This window comes from Alligator sinensis, unplaced genomic scaffold (assembly GCF_000455745.1).
Source record: "Alligator sinensis unplaced genomic scaffold, ASM45574v1 scaffold169_1, whole genome shotgun sequence".
NCBI lineage: Eukaryota > Metazoa > Chordata > Crocodylia > Alligatoridae > Alligator > Alligator sinensis.
In genome coordinates, this window is record NW_005841924.1 from 2633128 (window position 1) to 2655590 (window position 22463).

Consider the following 22463-nt stretch of genomic DNA (forward strand, 5'->3'; position numbering starts at 1 on the left):
AGCATGGGGCCAGGGCTGGTGGGGACCCAGAGTGGGGCAGCTGGAGCGCAGAGCCTGTGCCAGTGGGGGCACAGGGTCTATCTGGCTCCATTGTGTAGGGCTCACATGCAGTTTCCAGGTTCTCCACCTGAGCTGTGCACGTTTTTGGGGGAGCCGCTTGGGATGGAGCTGATGACCTGGCCCTGCTTACTGCTATGTGCAGGTCATGGGGAACAGCAGGGAGCTCTGCGCTATGGAGCTGGATTTGCTCTGCCCCTCTCCTTGCCCTCCCAGCTGAGCCCCATGACCTGCACCACTGGGCTCCCCCCAGTGGCATGGGGTTTGGGTATGTGAATCTCACACGATGGAGCCAGCGGCCTGGCCACATGCAGTCCTGGGGCTTGCTGGGACTGTGTGACGCTGAAGGGCTCAGCCTGCTGCTGCTGCTGGCAGCAGGGGTTGTATGCAATGGTGGAGTGTGTTTGTAGGGGGGAACCCACACACACACCCCACCATACACACACACATAACACACACACATACACCCCCCCCCCCCCTCCCCTCAGCAACCCTCCCCCTCCACACCCCCCACAACCCCCCATATACCCACCCACACATACACACACACATCCCAGCAAACCTCCCCCATACCCACATATATACACACCCTACTAAGACTTCATTTTGAGCTATTATGCGATCACCTCAATATACATGATGCAAACGCACACAAATCAGGAGAAATTTTTTTTTAAATAAAATTAAAATATGTTATTGTAGATGTTTGATTTTGAGTATATAATTTTTTTTTCTGGTTCCAAGATGGCAGACCCCCCACCTTCCCAAATGAGTACTTCTGGGGGCAAGGGGAGATGCTTCCAGTAGCAAAGGGCAGGGGTTAGGAATGGGACTTCTGGCCCCAAGATGGGAGCCAGGGGCGGGGCACCTGTCAAGGGGTGGGGCTACCCTTGCGGCCCTCAACAGTTTGCTAAAACTCATTAAGCAGCCCTTCAGCTGAAATAATTGCCCACCCCTGCATTAGAATGTCTGAAGTAGGAAGGCATATTAGAACATACTTACATTAGGGGTGTGCAAAACGGGCCCTATTCGATTTGGATTTGGATTCAGCCTGAATCAGGGACAGTGATTCAATTCATTGATTTGGATCGCTGTCCCTCATTTGATTTGCCCAAATCCGAATCTGAAGATTTGATGCTGATTCAGAGAATCAGCAATTCCAACATAGACACAGCTTTAAATATTCTTTTTACATATCTCGAGGTACCAGGCATGGCTTGTGAACACTGCAATGCTGGGACTGATGGAGCATCCCACAGAAGTGCAGTGGACGTCCCCTGCATGCTTGGCGGCAAACCTGGAGCCTCCCCGCACCCCACTGGGCTCGGTGATCAGCCACAGGGGGGACCCCAGGTCCCCTCCAGACCCAGGAGGCGACAGTTGCCAAGCTGGGGGGGTGCTTGGGGGAGGCCCTCTGTGTGGTCCCTGGCAGACTCGGAAGTGGACAGGAAGTGCTTCTGGTCCACTTCTGGGTCTGCTGCCGAGCGCTCTGAGGACCCCCCCATGCTCCTGTGGGATGCTCCATCTGCCCAAGCATCGCAGCCTTCATGGGCCTCCTGGTACCTTGAGGTATGTAGGAAAAACATTTAAAGCTGTGTCTGTGTCCAAATCTCTGAATCTGTCTGAATCTCTCCAAATCGATTCGGAGGGTTTCAATTTGATTCAGAGAGATTAAAGGGTCTCCTGATTCTATTCGGATTTGGAGATTCAGCCATTGAATCGGGCCGAATTTCTGCCAAATCGAATCTGCGACCAAAGCTTCTCGCAGCCCTAACTTTTACATTATGTAATACTAAGAATGGAGAGATGGGGTTTTTAAGTGGGCTGGATTTTTTGGGTGTTAAATAGTAGGCTGTTTCTTGCTAGACAGAGTACTTGGTTGCTTTCTTTAAGGACTTTGGGTTCCTTTTATGCTTGTCAATTCACTGAAACTTAAGAGTCCAGTTGCAGGGCTGATTGTATTTTCTGGCAATTTTCATTTGTATTAGCTTAACTGTAACATCCTTCAGTGCTTCAGAACCCTTCAGACTGGCTGGGAAATGGCTGCTCCTCATCAGAAGGAAACTATATACTTCTATATAAGTGCATGATTTGGAGAGAGAGTTATTTGATGCATTTCTCTTTTGGCTCTGGAGGCCAGAGTTCAAATCTGATCACTTTATTGCTGCTGAAATGATTTGGTGCAGGCTGTTTCTTGTGCATCCTAAAATTGCTCTAAAATCTGACCTAATTGGTTATGTCTTTTTGACAGAAGACTAGGTCTATGCTAACGGGGATGTTCTAGATAAATAATAGTGGCTCAAACCAGAGCCCACTGAAGTCAGTAAGATTTGGATGAAGTCCTATGTTAGCTGCTTCACCATCTGTGCTTATGTGTGTATTTGGTTATAGTTTAATCCCTATAGTCCTTCACTTTTAATAACCTTTTTTTAAACAAATATGAAGGATTTTTCAATATTTTCATTTTTATCACTTTTTTCCTTTATATTTATGAATATTATGCTATAAGCTTACTTTGAGTGTTAATGGATAGACATGAAGTTACAGTAATATTTTTTGGGCATGTTTTTCACAGAAACCAGAAAAGTTCCTCCAAGCTTTCAAAACTGAGCTATAAATTGTAATGTTATCATTCAGTAAGAATTTTTTTTTCTGTTTACAAAATAGAATTGAGTATGAACACTTTAAGAACATCATATGTATGTACCATTTTATTTTTAAAACATTTACAATAAATATGTTGATAAACTGTCTTCACAGTTTATTTGTCATGAAGATAAAATGCATAAAGACAGCTACAGTTTTCTTAACCTATCAGGATTTGTTAGCTAAAGGCTAATTCTAGATTCCTTTTAAATAGTTAATTACTGGAATTGACATGTTTTTATTTATGAGCATAATAGTTTTATGGAATTTCAGGATACACTTTTCTCTGCTTGATTTATAATTTTTAGAGAAAAGCTTTATATCTTCCTTTCCGAAACTTCAGGAAATCTGGCATCCAACTCAAGTAGTTTTTGTTTGAGATGCCCCAGCATTTGAATATCATGAAAATGTGACTGCATAATAAAAGTCCTCTCTTTCTCTAATTATCTTTTTCCCCCTGAGGAATATAAAATAATACCAAATGATGGCATTATTTAAACACCGTGTAAAAATGTTCTTATTTTGTGCCCCAGCATTTCTAAATCATCAGTAACTATAATACATGTGGTTGCCTTGAACCAGCTGTGAGCTTACATAGCCTTAAGGGTTCCTATTGGATGTTCACAAATATTCAGATCAGGATATGTGAAACAGTTCAGTTGTTACATGTTTTTAGTTCTTTATTTTGACCACTATGATACATATGGTTACTATTTCATGCTATAATGTTATGTCTCTGTGTAAATTTGATCTGATTCTAGGTTTCCCATTAAAATATGGGTAACTTACACACATGTAGTAACTAGATAACTAGTAGTTGACATGTCCAAAATATCTACTGTATTTTTTCACATGTAACGCCTTCCCCTTCCCCCCAAATATAACACACACCTTATTTTAGGAAGGCAGAATGAAGAAAAAAAAGATTTTTCCTAGAAAATACTATTAATTAATCTAATATAAAAATTATGAAATTCAAAAAGCCCTACAAAGAGCAAATTATAAAATGCAAAAAAACTGCATGTGGGCTTCAAATGTATCTCAGAATCCTCATTGCAATATGGTGGCATGTAGCCAGCAGGAAAACACCAACAGCGGCTGGAGGGGGTGGAGAGGCAGAGTCTTACCTGCTTTGGCCAGGGATCCCTGCTCTCTGATGTGGGTTGCTATGAGTGAGTGGCAGCCTGGCCAGGAACAGACGGCTTTCTCTGACTTGGGCTGCTGTGAGGGAGTGGCAGCCTTGCCAGGGCAGGCAGTGTGCTCTCTGACCCAGACTGCTGTGAGCCAACTGCAATTCCAGCTGCGGACAGAATCCCCACAGCTTCCCTGTGGTGCATCCTTCCCAGGAGATGCCCAGGACTTGGTGCCACAATCACCACTTTCTGCCTTGGCTGGCAGCTAAACAGTATTTCCTTGCATATAGTGCAAACCCAGATTTCCAACACCTTGTTTTTGGAAGAAAGATGCAGGTTGTGTGTGAGGAAATAAGATATTTAGCTGTACACCTCACAAAAATAAGTACAGCTATGTTTTTTTTTTCCCATTGGGAGCTTTTAGGTGCTCGGATATCTGTGTCTAGAGATAGATGCCTCTGTTCCAAAGCTTCACAGCTATGAAAAAAAGTGTACATCTGTTTTGCAGTAAAAGTGGATAGATACAAAGGAGAGGCCTCCAGTCTTTCCAAATGTTTCACATTCTCTTCTGACTTTATAGTGATTTTTGTCTTCCAGGCGGATCTCTTTGGCTAGCCCACGTCAGATTTTCAAAGCTTCCAACATGACCCAGAAGTGGCAGCATAGAGAAATTTCAAACTTTGAATATCTGATGTTTCTAAATACTATAGCAGGTACTGTAAACTTCCATAATTATTTTCTTCTGAAAGGCAAATTATACTTTTTCAGTATGTGTAGTCTACATTTGCTCCTCTATAGGTTTTGATGGTTTTGTAAAATAAACGATTTATGTACTCTGCTCCGGTGGCATGAACACTGGGGCAAGTGGTTGGGTGCCTATAGGTTGAGAGTTTGAGGAAGTAGCAGAAGCATTCACAGCACAGCCCTGTCAGTTTTTAATGAATCTATGATTTCCTCTAAATATCTTGTCACATGAGAACATGAGAAAGAAAAGGAATAATTTATGTGATAATCCAATCATTCCTTTTCTTTCTCCACCCCCTCACCCTGCCAACAGATTTATTAGTAATGGTAAATTATAAATAATTTAGTTTCCTACACCTGAAGTACAAATAATTACAAATAATTTGGTAAATTACAAATGTTTGGATCATTATGCCAAAGGAGTAGTCATCCATGGCTCAGTTTCCAGTTGACAGGAGGCATTGATTGAGGTTTTCCAGGAGCCTGTCCTAGGTCTATATTGTCTAATTATGATTTGGAGGATAGGATTGAATACATAGCAAATTTGCAAGCTGGATGGAGTTCCAGACACTCTCAGGGTTAGTTATTAGGATTCAGAATTATCTTGATAAACTGGAAAAATGGTCCAATATTAATTTAATTAAATGCAAAGTTCTGCACTTAGGGGAGATTGTCACATACATAAGCGCAGATTGTTGAATAACTGGTGATGCAATGCTACAGAAAAGGATGCAAGGGTTAGAGTGGACCATAAACTGAATATAAGTCAGCAGTGTGATTTTGTTTTAAAAATAAGAAGCCAGTAGTATGCTAAAGTTATATTGAAAGGATTTTTACCTCCAAGTAAGTGGTGACTTCCACTCTGACTCAATATAGTTCTTTCACTCTGACTCACTACTGCTGGGCCCTCACGTAGACTATTGTGCCAAGTTTTAGGCATTGCTTTTCAGGGTAATTTAGATGGAATCCAGTGGAGATCAACACAAATTATTAGAGGTCTGGGAAACATGATTTATGAGAAAATATTGGAAGAATTGGGATTATTTAGGGTGCAGAAGAGAAGGCCAAGGCTGGATTTGACAACAGTTTTCAAATACCTGAAGGGTGCTTATAAAAAGGGTGGTTATAGACTATTCTCTGTGGCTTCTCAGAACAGGGCAAGAAACGATGGCCTTAAATTGAAACAAAATAAATTTAGGTTAGATACTTGCAAAAATTTTCTAACTATGATGGTAGTTAAACATTGAATAGATGATCTAGAGAGGTTGTAGCATTTCCATCTGCTTTTTTTTTTTAAGTACAGATTAGACAAACACTTGGCTAGGATTGTTTAGATAGGGATGGCTCTGCCTTGAGCAGAGGGCTGAACTTAGGTACCTCCTCAGGTTTCTTGCAGTCCTATTTTTCCTATGATGTGTCATTTGAAATGATAAATAGATTTGATAATTTATTAAAATGCGTCAATGAATTGCACTTAAACTTATCCCAAAGAAGTAGGTCTTGCCAAGAAGTAAAACAGCAGTTAGATAGGAGAGAAGTATTCTTTTTGTGGTACTCAAAAATATTCTAGCTATACTTAAAGCAAAGTAAACTTGCCTACCTCCAGGTCTAAACAAAACTCACTAAACATGTGAATTGCCAACTGATTAATTCTTAGTTAGGGAGACATGGAACCCCCATGGACAACAAATACCATTTTTATGAAATGATGGGATGCTTCCTAGTCCGTGGAAAAGGCATATTGGTGAGAACCTAGCGACTGCAAGTGTGGGTGATGTCCATCCCACAGTAGATTTATTCCCCACTCTAGGACTGATTTAATCCTTGCCATCCGCTTAGCTGTGTTTAGTCTCTGCTTAATTTAGCCTATCCCACACCAGTATAATTTCCAGACATTAACTCAGGATAGTATGAAAGCAGGGCAAGATGGCATCTCATAGTGCCAAAGATCAGAGAATTAGAAGAACAGAAGCTATGACAACTTTATGAAAATGTTTTTCTTAATTGTCTCACCCTCTGAGCAACATGTGCAGCTTTTTGGTTCTCAGTTGCCATTTTTTCTGGCTCTGGTCATGCCAAATGCCCTGCTAGTTCCCTTCAGACTCAGCTTATATTGTCATGATGGTTAGGAGTGTCCACACCAACCCACACTAATCGCATTGCATGCAAGCGATCAATCATATTAGTGTCTGTAGTCAATTGCTGCTTCAGATGTTAACACATTTTATGACTAAAGACCATGAGTAGCTGCCACCACAAGCTTGCCCTTCAAATGATATAACCTGAAGTCACTGCGGATGCAAACCAGATTGAAACTGATGACAATGATTTTGTACATATGGTGAAGAAATCTATACCTATGAGTTAATGTAGGAGGAATAAAAAGATTACACGTCTAGTCACCCTAGCTGTGAAGAAGTTTTTTCCTGATGTTGAGCCTGAAACAGTCTTCCAGGAGTTTTATTGCCATTACTCCTGGTTTTACCCAAGGGTGCCATGGTGAACAGTTGTTCACTGAGCCCTTGATGTACTCCCCTGATGTAGCGGTAAGCCACCATCAAGTCCCCACTCAGCCTTCTCTATTTCAGGCTGAAGAGTCCCAGGTCCCTCAGCCTTTCCTCGTATGGCTTGCCATGCAAGTCTCTGATCATATGGATGACCCTTCTCTGGACTCTCTTGAGCTTTACCATGTCCTTGTTGAAGTGCGGCACCTAGTACCGGATACAGTACTTCAGCTGCAATCGCACCAATGCCAAGTGGATTGGAAGAATCACTTCTCTAGTTTTGCTGGAGATGCATCAATTGATGCATGCCAGGGTATTATTTGCTCTGTTGGCTACAGCTTTGCATTGCCAGCTCATATTCATACTGTGGTCTATTATTACCCCCATGTCCCTTTCATTCGTAGTCTGAATGGACAGTTGCTGGTCAGCTTGGTGTTGCCAAGCCTGTAGGTGTGTAGGGGTTTTTTGTCCCCAGGTAGAGAACTTTACATTTCTCAATGTAGAACTTCATTTAATTCCAATCTTCCCAACTTGCTAGCTTAAGTCCACCTGTATCTGCAGCCTATGAAAGCGTGACCACATTTCCCTATAACTTGCTGTTAACCGCAAACTTGGCTAGTGAGCTCTTCACCCCTGCCTCCAAATCACTGATAAAAATGTTGAAAAGCACTGAGCCAAGCACCAGCCCCTGAGGGACACCCCTGGCCACTTCTCATCAAGATGACACAGATCTGTTCATTAGAACTCTCTGGGTCCTTCCCCACAGCCATCTCCTTACCCACAGTGATCTCACAATGTTCTTTCCTGTGGTGGACTCAATGATCCTGTGGGTTCTCACAATGATCTTTCCTATGGTGGACTGTCGGGTAGTCACCGGATATGGGCACGTGCCTTTGTGCCCGGTTGACATTCACCAGTCCTCTCCTGCGCGTCGTAACCTTCTGCCAGTCTGGTTGGGGTGGGTCTCCTTTTCTATTCTCGCCTGCCACGACTTTGATGCTTTGAAGATGTAAAGGAAAAGGGAGGGGTGGTGACTTCACCGTCCCGACCACAACTGACTGCTGGTTCACAGCCTGAGCTTTGTGCCGGCAAAAAAAAAAGACGGAAGAAAAGAAAAAACCGAAAAGAAAATTTATTGGAACCGTCGGGTCCTCTCCCTGGTTGCCAGGATCAAGATAATTTCTTTTGCTTGTTCTGCCTTCTCTCAGGTGCTTGACTCTCAGCGCCAGAGGCAAACGGAGTTTTCCTTTTTTTTTTCTTTCTTTCTCTTCTCTCTCAGATTGGCGCCATGTCCAGCTTAATTGGCTGCCTAAGGTGGTTAATCATTACCAAAACAAAAAAAAACAAGCCGAGGGAGAGAGTGTCCATTTTCTTTCTCTCCCTCTCTTTAATGGGGACTCCTCTGAGCCCTCAAGACCTGATCAGTCTCTTGCCCCGTTCCCAGGGCTTTAGATTCGGGCAGGATATGGCAGTCTTCCACTCTCGCTCTCCATGCAGCCCCGGATATTGTCCCAGCCGCTGCTTCCCACCAATCTGCCTCACCTGGCAAGGTAGTAAAGCAGATCTGGTGTGGACCGGGAGTTCCCGCTGTAGTGTGGAGATGTTATTCGGGCCAGATTTAGGCTTGTGGGCAGGGAAACACATTGGGTGATTATCCTCTGGTCCTTCACATGGACAGCAAGGCAATACCTCTGTAATTTCCATAGTTGGGCTTGTCTGCTTTCTTGAAGTTTGTCACGATCATGGTATCTCATCCCTGAGGTCATCTAGGATTTGCTTATCATTCCAGATCCTTAAGTTGAGGGCATGGAGCTGTAACATGAGCTCCTCTCTCCCCTGCTTGCAGATTTTGGTGGGGATTCCATCAGCTCCAGGCAAGGTTCTTTGGGTGAATCTGATATCTTTTATTAGACCAACTCAAACAGTTGTATTACAATTTTTAAGCAAGCTTTCAGGTTCAAAAACCCTTCATCAGGCTAAGGAAGTTTCAGCAGTGGGTGTGTGCTCTTCCTGGATGGAATGAAAAGTAAAGAAGGCAGAGGCTGGGCTGGTGTGCATACAAGATAGGCAGTCAGTGAAGATGTAGATTGAGGAGTTAATGGGTGCGAGACGGGCTGGGTCAGGGGGGAGAGCAGGGGGATGAACAGTGGAGAAGTACCTGGGGAGTCAGATGTCAGGCAGGTTATAATGTGTCATAAATCCAATGTCTATATTTAGTCCATAATCTTTAGTATCCAGGAGGTTGGAAGAGCACACACCAACTGCTGAAACTTCCTTAGCCTGACAAAGGGTTTTTGAACCTGAAAGCTTGATTAAAAATTGTTTTTCAGCTATTTAAGTTGGTCTAATAAAAGATATCAGATTCACCCAAAGAACCTTGTCTACCTATGTCTTTAGATCAACACGGCTACATCAGCTCCAGATGCATTCACAGCAACCTAACAAATTGTTAACAGAATATTTTATTTTCACTATTTTATTTAATCTAGATCAGTGAGAGCCAACCTTTTTCTCAGGCTTGACACAAATTGGCCATATACTCTCCCTTAGTGCCACTCTGAACCTCCTCTTCTGCCCAATCTCCCTGTGTGCTGTATGTTTCCGTACTCTATGCTCCTTGCCTAGTCTCCTCTGCCTTCTGCTTCCTGTCCTATCTACTGCTGTGCTGCCTGTTCCCTTCCTGATCTGTCACATGCCACACACACAGAGCCTGCCCATGCCACTTTTGGTACTCATGCCTCAGTTTGGCTACTCTTTAATTTGGACCAGGACTAAGTAACTCAAGAACTGAGAGTTTATAAAATCTAAACCTCTCCTTTTTCCAGTGCCCCCAAAGGGTTGCTCAGTTGAGATAGAGGTTCTGCTATTTTATTAACTGTACTGAATAAAGTTGTTGCACGGAAGTCATGGCTTCTTTCATTTCTAGAAGTAATCCAGTATAGTCTAGACTACAAAAAGGCCTGTAAAAAATAGAAAGAAAAGAAAATAGAAACTGAATCAGTTTTAACTGTCATTTTTATAGTGTGAGAAAGGGTTTACAATTAAAGTGGAATGGGCTGCAATATTTAAAATGGAATATTAGCAATCAAACAAAACTTTTTCATGTCTTTTTCAACAAATCAAACTCAGGCATTGAAATTGTAAAAGATTTATAATAAATTCCATTTCTTCTGGGGGTTATCAAATACTATAGCAAATCGTTTGTTCAGAGTCAGTATTTTGTTTAAATCTACTGCCTTTAAATGAAGTGCTGTTTTTGTTATTCACTAGGACGTACTTACAATGACTTAAATCAGTACCCAGTATTCCCTTGGGTTATCACGAATTATGAATCAGAAGAGCTGGACCTTACACTTCCTAGCAACTTCAGGGATTTGTCAAAGGTATTTCTTATTCTATTATTCTATGTTATGTTTTTCAGTAACCATTGCACTAGCATATGTTGTTGTGCATATATGTCGCCATAAGTGTGAGAGAGATTAACACTGTTGAATGTGCAACTGTTGATGTATCATATTTTGTACTTTCAGCTATGTTAATAGACAAACTGTGTTTTATGGGGAAAAGGAATTATTTATGTACGTGATATTTACGGTTATATCACTTGAAGATTGTTTTAACCTAAGATGCCTAGCATTCTATAACATACATACAATTTTATTTAAAACTTTTTTTAAATTAGAGGAATATGGATATCAAGCTCATTTCCTGTGTTTTGACAGGGTTTCCTACTTCTCAGTAGGTAGATTTTTGAGGAATGTTATTTTTTTAAGGACAACTAGAATCATTTGGTTTTGTCCAGGGTATAAATAAATGTTATCGTCAGTACCTTTGGATGTGTTGTGTAAGGACTCCATGTGCATCTTATGAGTAGGTTGCCTTTCTTCCAAATTCAAACTATATCAATTTCATATGCTTTTCTTAACTTCAAATATCCTATTCTACATCCTATTTCTCTAACATTTTCATTCTACCAACAATTACAATTTCATTTTTTACTATTGTCTAATGGGGTCCACTCACTATTCAGTGGGTTTCTTATTAATTTGTCCTAGTTATTTATTCTTTTGAGCCTGTCACCTGCTCTGGTTACTAGCTACAAGTTGTGACTGATTATGAACTTGATATTTTACATTTAGAATTTTTATAATTGCTGTCTTTACTCATTAGCTTATTACTGAGCTTTCACAAAAGGCAAAAGTACCTCAGTGTTCCTTCCTGATCCCAAAAAACTGGGGATCTGGTCATACCCAAGTGAATTATAAGAAATGTCAGTCTTTAAGAGTAGTGGAAAGTGGTTAACTTAGTGGGAAAGGTGGGGAGAAAAAAACCCAGTTATTAACTGTTTAATGGTAATCTGTGTTCTTCATATGTACCTTCATCATTAACTAACAATTAATTTTGACTCAGTGGGAAATATGAATGAAAGTCAGCTGGTCATGGGATCTCAGCAGAAATTTGGAGAAGTGAGATTTTATTTTAAAGTTCTAAATTACATTTAGCGAGGTACAGATAGTTTTGAAAATCCTTGGAAACAGTCATTGCCCCACATATTTTATGCTGGAAATCTAGGGAAAAACACAATATATCTGTTAGACAAATCTAAGAGTAGGAATCTGTTTACATGCAAAACAGAACACTGCTCAATATAAAGGAATATTAAGCCTTTCTAATGCTTACCAGTAGAGGTCAGTGGTCTTAGTGCATAGCTAACTATATTTTCTCTCACACTGTTTGAGTGACATAAATCCATATTTCATAAGTAACCTTGTATAGATTTTATATTTTGACAACTCTTTTGAAGTGTAAGAATCAATATTTTTGAAGAATTTTTTGTTGCAGAAAGAATACATGTAAATATAATGAACTTTTATTTGATCACTCCCTGATGAAATAAGGACTGGTGGAGGTAAATATGAGAATAACTTAAGGACAAAAAAACACATTACAAAGGTTGAAATTATTTCAAAATCAGACATTATAAACCTCCCCAAATATGCAGATTGAGATTGCATTTAATACAATTCTAAACATGTTAAGGTAATAAAGTAATTTTTTATGCTAGGTTTTAATCTCATCTGCTTTTTAAAGACCTGGCAGCCACCTGCACTGTGCCCCTACAGTGCTTCTGGCTCAGTTTACCTTGAGAGTGGGTGTGTCTACATGTGAAGCTACATCATCATAGCAACATGCTGTGGCATGATGCAGCAGCTACATCATTGTAGCAATGCATGCCCTTGGTATAACAAATCACTACGGTGATGTAGCAGCTAAATATAAGCATGTGCCGCGGGGAGTAGGGTGAGGATCCTGAGTCTGCAGTGGGCAGCTCGCACCCACCCCCCACTGGCTCTTCTCTGGCCATGCCTTCCTCACTCTGCTCCACTATAGAAGGTGCTGTCTCCCACGGGTGGCAGCTGGGGCTTGGGTACTGCTGCAGGGGGTAGGGCGACTGCAGACCCAGGTCCCTGGATCTGTAGCCCTGGCAGCTGGGGGTCCCTTCTGGCAGCGTTGGGGGGCAGAGGGTGTGGTTGTGGAGGGAGGGGCACCAGCAGGGCCGTGGGGCTGTGGGTAGGAAGTGGGGAGGCACCAGCAGGGCTGGGGGCCTGTGGTTGGGGGGCGCGGAGCATAAGCAGGGCTGGGTGGTTGTGGCTGGGGAGTGAGGGGCCTGGACCTGTGTCCTGGTGAGTGAAGGGGGCAGGGGGAGCTTTGATTTTCCATGATACAAAACCAAAATCAAATACCAAAATTTATAGGTATTTAGAATTTATTTTATTATAGTGATTGAGGCACTGGTAGGCTTTCAATCTGCTTTACAATTTGAAATATATCAATAAAACACTGTGTTCAATTGATACCTGTGTGTGTGTGTGTGTTTTCATTTTAATTGTGAATTTTGGGGTTTTTAATCAGAGAATGTGATTTTTTTTTATCAGGGAATTTGTGATTTTTAAACAGAAAACCAAGATCCCTGCAAATTAATTATAGGGAATGAGTGATGGTTGCTTGAGTTGCCTCATGTCAGAATGGCAAGTTTAAGAGCCACTTGAGCCTCTCTAAGGCCCACATAGTTATATTAGTTGAATAAAGAAATGGTGAATTATTTAGTTTGTTACAGCCTATTAGTAAATTTTATGTAAAAGATTTCCTTTTTACTAAATGGAAAATCCAGGCATTCCACTGTTACAAGGTAATTCAGAACTAGGAAGACTGATATAGACACTGCATTTTTAAAGGACCAATTTTTTAATGAATTTAGGTTATCTAGGAGATGTCCTTGTGATTTCTCAGTAAGTCCTTTTTGTGCTCAAAGTACAGTACTCTAAATCTGGGGATGATGCACTATTAAAAGTTGCATTCCAGCATATAGATACAAAATGGCACTCCTCTTTACTATGACGATGTTACTGATGCTTCCATAACTGAACTCAGAAATTAAAGACATCATGTTACTTCCAAAGTTTTCTCCTGTTTTGCAACAAGAGTGCTTATGCCTAAGGGAATTATATTCTTTTGTTTCGCAGCTGGTGTAACAACACTGGTGGCCATTACCTGACTTTGAAGGTTAGAGCAATCATGAAACATCATCATAGCCCTCATTAGAGAATCAGATTGGAGCAAAAAGTGGCATGCATCCAATATTGTTTTCACCCACTACTGATCCTTTCAGTGCAGCTGGAGTTGCAGCCTTTTTACTTTTAATGGACATGTTAGTAAAGTAAAGATGGCTAGTTTGAATTCAGGGGTAAAGAAAAGAATCCTCTTTTTTGCTTTGATGTCAGAGTTATAAATGTCTGAAGACATTTTGGATGTGTGTAGTAAACATCTCTTAAGTATCTTTGGCATAACTTAAATGCTGAATGATACTAAAACAAATGTTCACTATTTAGGGACATTGGGTGTTTATAGATGTGCTCTGGGAGGCAGGGGGCTGCTTTAATTAGTTAACCATGCTAATTAAAAGCACCTGAGCATCATGTGCATCAGTGTCCCTGTGCTGAAAAAATGGTGGCAGGGTGCTTTGAACTAAAGCTTCTTTGATGAGCTTTGTTTGAAGTGCCCTGCCACCATTTTTCAGTGTGGGAATGCTGATACATGTGACGTTGGAGGGTGCTGGAGCTCATTAATTTCTGCTCTCCAGCAGACCCGATTAATTGAGTCTGCTCCTATGTGCTGGATTTACAGCATGCTGGAGCAGTCTCTCTGCATGTGTGTAAGTGCCCATTAACAATATATTCATCAAAAGAGCAGTAAAAGGAGAATGTGCTCATGCTTAAGCCTTGTTTCAGAAAACATACTACCTTCTTAGGAGCATTTTACCATTGAGTGGCAAATTATTTGTTGTTCTCCCCCACCAGTGTTGAATTGTGTGCATCTGGACAGGTGTATATGTATATAATTCGCATGCATCTTATGATCTGCTATTAATTCTTAGCTGCTGTTGATCTGCAACACTTTTTTTACCTGCTAATTTTTAATGCTATTTCTGATAAATTCCAGTCCTGCTGTACTTTGGAACCAACAGCAAACACCAATGCTGTTTGTCTCATAGACATACTAGCTCAAGTTTTGGGTGCTGTACGGACGTTTCTAGTTGGATCAACCACTTAAATTATATTTTGAACATTACTTCTCTGGTGGTAGGTTTTCCTTAATTTGGGGGCATCATTAACCAGCAACATATTGCTAATGCCCAAGTATTAAATTCATTCAGTGGAAGACAAGATTATGGATTTTCTAGCATATGATGTTTCTTTAATTTTGGGTATAGAGTTTAAACATTTAAATAATAAATCACTAATTTGTACAACTTGTAAGCTTTGATTGTTAAAGCCATTTGAAAATATTTAAAGATATTTCACTTATCTTCTCTAAATAATTTTAACAACTATAATTGTAGAACATTTGTGTAGCTGTAGTGGTTCAAGAGAGAGAGAAAGCAAAGTAAAAATTATGCCTTGTGTTAAAACACTAAAAAAAACTGTGCTAGTCCGAACAACTAATTTATTTTAATAAATTCCAAATTTAAAATGTAAAATCATGTGTTGGTCAATAGATTTATGTAAATAATAGGTCTTTTTGCCACCAAAGTTTGCATGGTACTCAATTTCTATTACCTATTATTTCCTGTGCCTAAATATTATAATTTAAAAAAATTAACCAACTTGAACAACAGCTTTGTTAATATATTAATTTGCAGTGAATAAGTTATGACAGATTTGAGGAACTGCAATGTATAGGTTAAATTAGCCCTTTGATTAAGAAGCTTTTGGTGACATTGTTTTGAACATCAGTCACACAGTGATAAACCAAAGCTTGGATTGTGGTTAATATTACTGTCAGTATGACAAATACTCTTAACAGATACCATGAGTATACCACCAGTTAGTTATCCTATTCTGACTTGAGTGTTTATTCTGTAACAGAGATGAGTATGGTCAGGTATGAGCCATTACGTAGTTTGTTTATATCTACATTGTAGTAATTATTTTACGTATGTAACAGATAGTTTCCCACCAGAATGTTTCCCATTTTTTCTGTATTACTTATGTCATTCAAAAGTGCAGCTCCCCACCTCCCCCCATCATTTTTCAGTGCAGACAATAAGTCATGTGCCCTGAGCTTCTGCATGAGAGAATGCAGAAATCAAAATTAGTTGAAAAATACTGAGATGCCAAAGGCTGACTTTACATGAATGAAAAAGACACTTCTAATTACTTTTTTTAGGTTCAATAATACACAAGTAACCTGTGCTATGGATAATTTCTGTCTTTTGTAGTGCATACCATCTTTGTAAGACTATAAACTGACCTCATTAGAGGAAGATTATTAAAACCCCCTTAAATCTTCAGTTGTCTTCACTCCAGGTGCATGTGTACATTGTAATGTTTTACTCTCCTATTTATCATTTTCAAGCAATATTTTCTAAATCATCTTATTTAGATATCTTATCGCCATATTTTATAGGGGTTGTTATGTAGGTAATAACATTCAGTGAACCGAGCTGTTTAATTGGTATGTGGGAGCCATTGATAGCAAATGCATCAATACTGGTACTGATCTCCTTGTCCTGGCATCAACTTTAATAATGTGCATTTTTTATATTAATATGTATCAATGTGGATCACACTGTAAGGCTACATGTGCATAAAGTGCACAAGTTCTTTTGAATGGTGGTGTCTCTTGAGAGGTCATATGCACGATCCTTTTGTCTCCTCATGCATATGGGGTGAAATGGAAAATGACCCTTTAAAATTCCCTCCCACCTACATCCTGTAGCAGAGAGAGAGAACCTAGCAAGTATCTAGTCTTTCACTTTTTGGAGACTTAAAAATTTTTGTTTTAATCAAATCTGTGAAAATTCTTCAACTTCATATTCTGCTCATTTTGACTTTCCAAATAGCAGAAAAAAAGTAAATAGAAAATGTCTTCAACTATTACACCTGGGAGACTTCATACCCTGTCTGGCCTGCAATAGGTTGATCACTAAAAAGGATGGATGCACTAGATGCCATTTTATAGCATGGGACAGTCTAAATCATGGGCAAGTATTCTATGTGCAAGTTCTAATTAATCTAAGACTCTCAAATACAGGGGTATTTATCTCTAGCTAGGTCTGTGGAGGTCCCTTTGCATTTTTTATGGTAAGCTACCAACAGGGTTTTGGAGATCCTGGCTAGAGTGGGGGTTCTCTCCCCATTTAAAAGTATGACACTTACTATGGTGATTATGTTTGAGCACACATGCTGACATGCAGTGTTTTGCCTAATAGCTAATTTCAGTTTTGGCATATTTATGTGCTCATGGCTTAGTCCTTTCTATTTTGTATCCTTGAACGTTTTTCCCCTATGTGGCAACACATAATGAGTATATTGTGTTTTGGCACTAGCTAATGGATCTTGCAGCCATTTCAGACTGGGATTCCAGAAACTGGGCCCCATGGTTTAAGATAGTCACTGCCTGGCCCATCTTAGCAGGCTTACACCTCTCCAGCATGCAATCTTGATAATTTTTCATCTTACTGGAGATGGCCATACTGGAGATATGCACAGGTACAGAACGAGGAGATCCCATTTTCAGAAAGAGGAGATCCTGTTCCTTGTTTACATTACTGAATAAGCCTCCCACATTGAATGCCAAGAGTAGACCCCTAGGGCTCCTACACATGTTCAGCGAGGCTGCTCTGATGTGCTGTAATTACAGTGCATCAGAGGTGACTCGATTAATTGAGTCTGCTGGCACATGGTAATTACCATGCTCCAGCAGACTCCAGCATCATGTGTACCAGTGTCCCCACACTGAAAAACAGTGACGGGGTGCTTTAAATTAAAGCTTATTTGATGAACTTTAGTTCAAAGTGCCCCAGTTCCATTTTTCAGCATGGGGATGCTGATACATGTGACGCTGCAGGTGCTTTCATTAGCACAGCTCTGCACTAAGTAAAGCACTCCTCACCTCCTGGAGCATGTTTATAAACTGCTCTAGAGGCAAAAAGCCTACAGTGAGATTACAGTAGTTTCAGTCTCCAAAGAAAAAGTCATCTTTATTGCCAGACATGGCAGTAACACCAATCAACTTCAGGCTTTTCAAAACCCTGTATCTTGTATTTCAGAGAACATATAAATTGAGGCTAAATGTGGAAAATAAAACTATCAAACTTTCTGATATTTTGAGTGCACAATACTGCCATGGTCATATGATTGTTCTAAAAAAAGCTGCCACACTTCCTCACCCTTTCAGCAGTGAAGAGGAGATAATAGACATCTCCAAAAGCAGCCCAGTCAAACTCATTGATTCCTTTGTTATTGACCTTTTTTGTTCTAGAAACTCAGGAAAAATCAAAGTCTACTGAAGAGCCAAAAAATTTTGCTGTGTTGTCTGCAAGATATATTTATCAGCTTCACTCCAACTCTGGATGGCATATTGCATAGGCCCGGTTTTTATCAAATCCAAGTTCTCACTTGGGAAAGGGTTATTTCCTTCTCATCCAAAATCCTACAGGGAGAATAGGGATGATTAAAGAAAATTATTAAAAATAGTATATGGTTGTAGAATCATTTTAGCTGTGGGCGCATCTTAAATGGCTGAAAGACAATGGCTGTGGCTGTGGTTGTCATTATGAAGCATGGCCTCTTGGCTCTAGGTATCTGGCATATCCGGGTAGGTATAGGTCAGGGTAAAGCACATCATTCCCTCAAAGTCAAAGCTGTGATCCTTTGGGATTAATATATTGGCCCCTTACCAGAAACCATAAAGAAACAAGATCCAGAAAAGGCTGAGGCCCAAAACCAACAACCAAAATACCCAGAAACAAAGAAGTCTTAGTTATTCTAGAGTATCTTCCCTCTCTTCCTGGCTAAACCTTTTAGGGGTAGATTGGATTTGAGAACTGTCAGACTGGAATCCCACCTTTGACAAATGTCTTCCCACTTTCCACTGGGTCATTGCAGACTAGAAATGGGGATGAGATAACATACCCCTTCTGGACAAAAATTCTGGTACTGAATTAAATTCTTGGTAGCCATCAGATTCAATTAATGAGAGCTATTCACTTGTGAAATATTTATTCCATGTAGAGATGGCCAGAAAATATTTTTTTTATTTTTGAAAAAAAAGATTTCAGGTGCACTGCACAGATAGAATGATCAGTAGGTAGGACATTTACTGATGTGCTACAGAGTCAGATATTATCTTTTTCTCTCTCTCTCTGCCTTACTCTCTCTCTGGGTTGAGCTCTTTTACTTTGTAAAATTAATTAAAACTTCTTTGGGAAAAATCTATGGCTTGGTAATGAGATGCTTGCCTGAGATGTTGGAAAACCATATGCAAGTGTGGTCTCTGAATGAGGCACAGTAGGACCTTAAACTCAAGTCTCTTATATTCCAGGTGATTGCTGTAATCACTGGCCTTTTATGAGGTCTGTCCTGCTCTCTGACTTTGACTGCAAATTCCATTCTGGACCAAAGAAAGTTTTGTCAAAACTGATGCATTCCCATGAAAAGCTTGATCATGATATATTGGAGTTTTCTCATTAAAAAAAAAAAATTGTCAAGGAATTGTTAACCAATTCTAGGTCTGTGATGGATCCCCATAGGGGCCACTCCTGAAAAGTTAACAAAAATTGCCCAATACCTTCCTTCTGCAGTGAAAGCCAGACTTTATGCCTTTTTCTTGATCCTTTAGAGCAATTTTCAAAATTCATACTAAGCTACAATCATTCTAATATCTCTATACTGGCTGGCACAGTTTTGGCTAACAGACTCTGTAGATGTCCATTGATCTACTGAATTGGATTCTAATCTGTCTGGACTTAATCTTGTACCACAATTGGTTATTCTCATGATACTCAGACACTCATGGCTCAAAAGTCCTGGTACTTGACAGCTAGGTTTTGGCTGAATAGGTACCATGGGCAGAGCCTGTTCTAGAGCAGTCTAGGACATCTTAATGCATTGCAGGAAGATATTAATCAGAATGACTTACTTGTCTAATTGAAAGAGATTTTTGATTTTGAACAGCACTTATGGGGTCTAGACTCTAGACTGGCTTTGATATTCACCTGCTTGCTGCACTGGAAGGGACTCTAACCCTTTGAACAGCTCAGCCAGGGCCTACCTCATATTGATTTCTGTCTCTTTTTTTTTAATTCGGTGATGCCTAAGTTCTTCAAAGGTACACTTACCTACTGGTAAGAGAATTGGATCCTACTTGGGTCCTCTGAGAGGGATCCATGGAATCACCCTTTGTGACTTTCAGAATCTGTCTTACCATGTTTAAAGATGTTTTTCATTGTTGCTATCGCTTTGCTCAAAGAAGTGAACAAGCTCCAAGCACTTAAGGTTGACCTTCCCTAAATGACATTTCACAGGGACAAGGTAGTAGTGAAACCTCACCCCAAATTCAGCCCTCCTGTGGAACTCAGAATTCTGTCTGAAATCTGAAAACTTACCTGTCTTCCTCTGGAAATGCTTCTCTTCCTTAAGACAGGAGTTGTTATACTGTACATACTGGGTATTTCCTGGGTTCTACTTACCATATTGACACAATCAAACTTTTCAGGCTTATTTCTTGTTTTTTTCCTGGCAGCAAAGACCTAGGCCATCTCACTTTAAAAGGACATTAAGATTTGTCTATACAGTGTTTCTTGAGTTATTGATTAGTGGGGAGCCCTAAAACTTAAGACTCATCCCACACTCATCCTACTTTAAAAATGACCTCTTTCTGCATTTGCAAAGCAGCAGCTTTCAGTATTCTTCATTGATTTAGCTGCCAGTGTGCTAGAATCCCATTTTGAACTGCTTTATTGGCTTTTTTAAGATCATTGCATTTTGTAGAACTTGTCTACTGGTCATATGCTCCCAAGATAATAATTCCATCTTTATTGGAATGAGTTTATTTTTCTTTCTTTAAATTCTTCTGTGTATTTCCTAAGCTATGTAAATGCCATTCTTTTGTTGTCATCTTATCCCTGCTATGTGCATTCACTACATGCAATTAATAGTGTATATCAACTGATTATTATGCATTATAATCATTCAAATATTTCAATTTCCAAGTCAAATCACATTGTTAATTGAGTGCAAAGCTACATTGTTAGAGATGCTAAAAACTGGGAATAAGTCTCAGGGAGGAACTTAATTCAAAACTTGGAAGCAAATAGATTGCAGCTAACTCCATGGTTAAGTAAAGTGAATTTCCATGTCAGAGTTGCATTCTTTGATTTCAAGCAGGAAAATTATGTTAAATTTGGGTCCTCTTTCTCATGCAGATGTCATCATTGCTGTAGCCTTTGCAGAAGCTATAGAGATAAGCAGTTTAGCTGAGATCAGTTTCAGCAGCAGTTTTTCCCTCTGATTTCAGGGCACATGCCTTTTCTCCTGGTCCTTGTAGCTAAGTAATAGCTATTCACTGAAGACTATCCAACAGTTCCCTTGAGATTTCTGTATGAAGGCAGAATAGCTACCCAAATTCACAGAATGTATGACAATCAGATGTGCTGATCTGTTGATATAACTTTTATAAAAGCCTATGGCTAGGTACAGAAAGCCTGAGGTGGAATCGATGAAGTTATGTGGTTTTCTGTGAGCAATGTAGTTTAGGTCAGTAGTGAACAGAATGCACATTTGCCCTTTGGTGGGGTGAGGACAAATCTTATACCGGGTTCCACCATTTTGAAACCAGACTACGTATGCCAAACTTCTGTTCTCTCACAGGTATAGATCGATTTTATTCACTGAACTTCTGTTTTGTTATGGGTATAGACTAGTTTTTGATCTCTTGTGTACCAGTGAAAGTATAACGTCTGTACTTGGCCTATGAGTTCAGTTGCTAAGGTTTTTTATGATAGAATGTATTTGATGGACCCTGGGTGTGTATTGGATTTAGGTATGTGTTTCAGATGTAAATAGAAGCCTTAGGAAGCACCTGATTGTGCTATCAATAACATTGTATGCAGCTGGAGAGGTATGGATGCAAATATTTTCCTTTATTTTTTCCTATTTCTGTTCTTTAAAATTTTAGGTGAATGGGGTGTGTTCTGCTGTAAATTCAGCTGTCACTGGACATAGATTTGTTTGCTTTTTGTGCTTGAATGTTTTTAATTATTATTATTAGTGTTGTTATTGTTATCATCAGAAATGTATATGTGGACTTAAACTTTCGTAATTTTAGCATCATTTAAAACATTCTTATATTCAAGCTTCTAGTCTTGCAGCAGTCTTGAAAGCATTTTCAGTAGTATATCATTTTACATGCCTAAATTACTTCATATTGATATTTTTAATTAAAAAACTATTAGTCTGCATGAACAATACAGCTTAGTAATAGTAATATAAATATTTCACTGAACTTGAATATATATATTTTTTAGTTTGAAACAAAATTACTTATTTATAAGTTGAACTCTTGATTACTATTGAAGTCTTGTTTTGTATTCTCTTTGGATCATGTGTCAGAACTGTTTAAGCAAAATTATTCATTGATTTCAAAATTTGATTTCATTGTATTTTCAGGAATATTTAAGGTCACTGCAAAGTAGGCAATTAAAAAATACAATGTTAATTCTTAAAATCATGCTTATATGTCTAAAACACCATGACTGATGTCTTTTAGACTGCTAATTTTAATTCTTGGGTATGGTGAGAAAATGGCGCCTATACCTTTTCTTTATGTGTATTGGTATATACACACCCACCCAGATGCACATAGTATGAGAATATACTCAAAGAATCTAGCTTAGATAAAAATGCTGGTCACAGTCTACTGGTTACACTTGTCAGTTAGATAGAGGAGATGTTGAGAAATAGTTGTCTGTACCTCTGAACATTGCATACAAGTCTTAAATGAGCTTGCTAGAGGCCATTTGTTTTTCTTCAGCAGG

The 22463-nt window shown here is 39.6% G+C and overlaps 1 protein-coding gene across 1 annotated transcript in view; it reads left to right on the top strand.

Annotated features, from left to right (window-relative positions):
* The window catches only part of LRBA (LPS responsive beige-like anchor protein), a 621066-nt gene that overhangs the window by 434278 nt on the left and 164325 nt on the right, over positions 1–22463 (top strand). Inside the window, 2 exon segments of the mRNA XM_025198536.1 lie at positions 4434–4549; positions 10355–10467. Coding sequence (XP_025054321.1) covers positions 4434–4549; positions 10355–10467 — 229 coding nt within the window.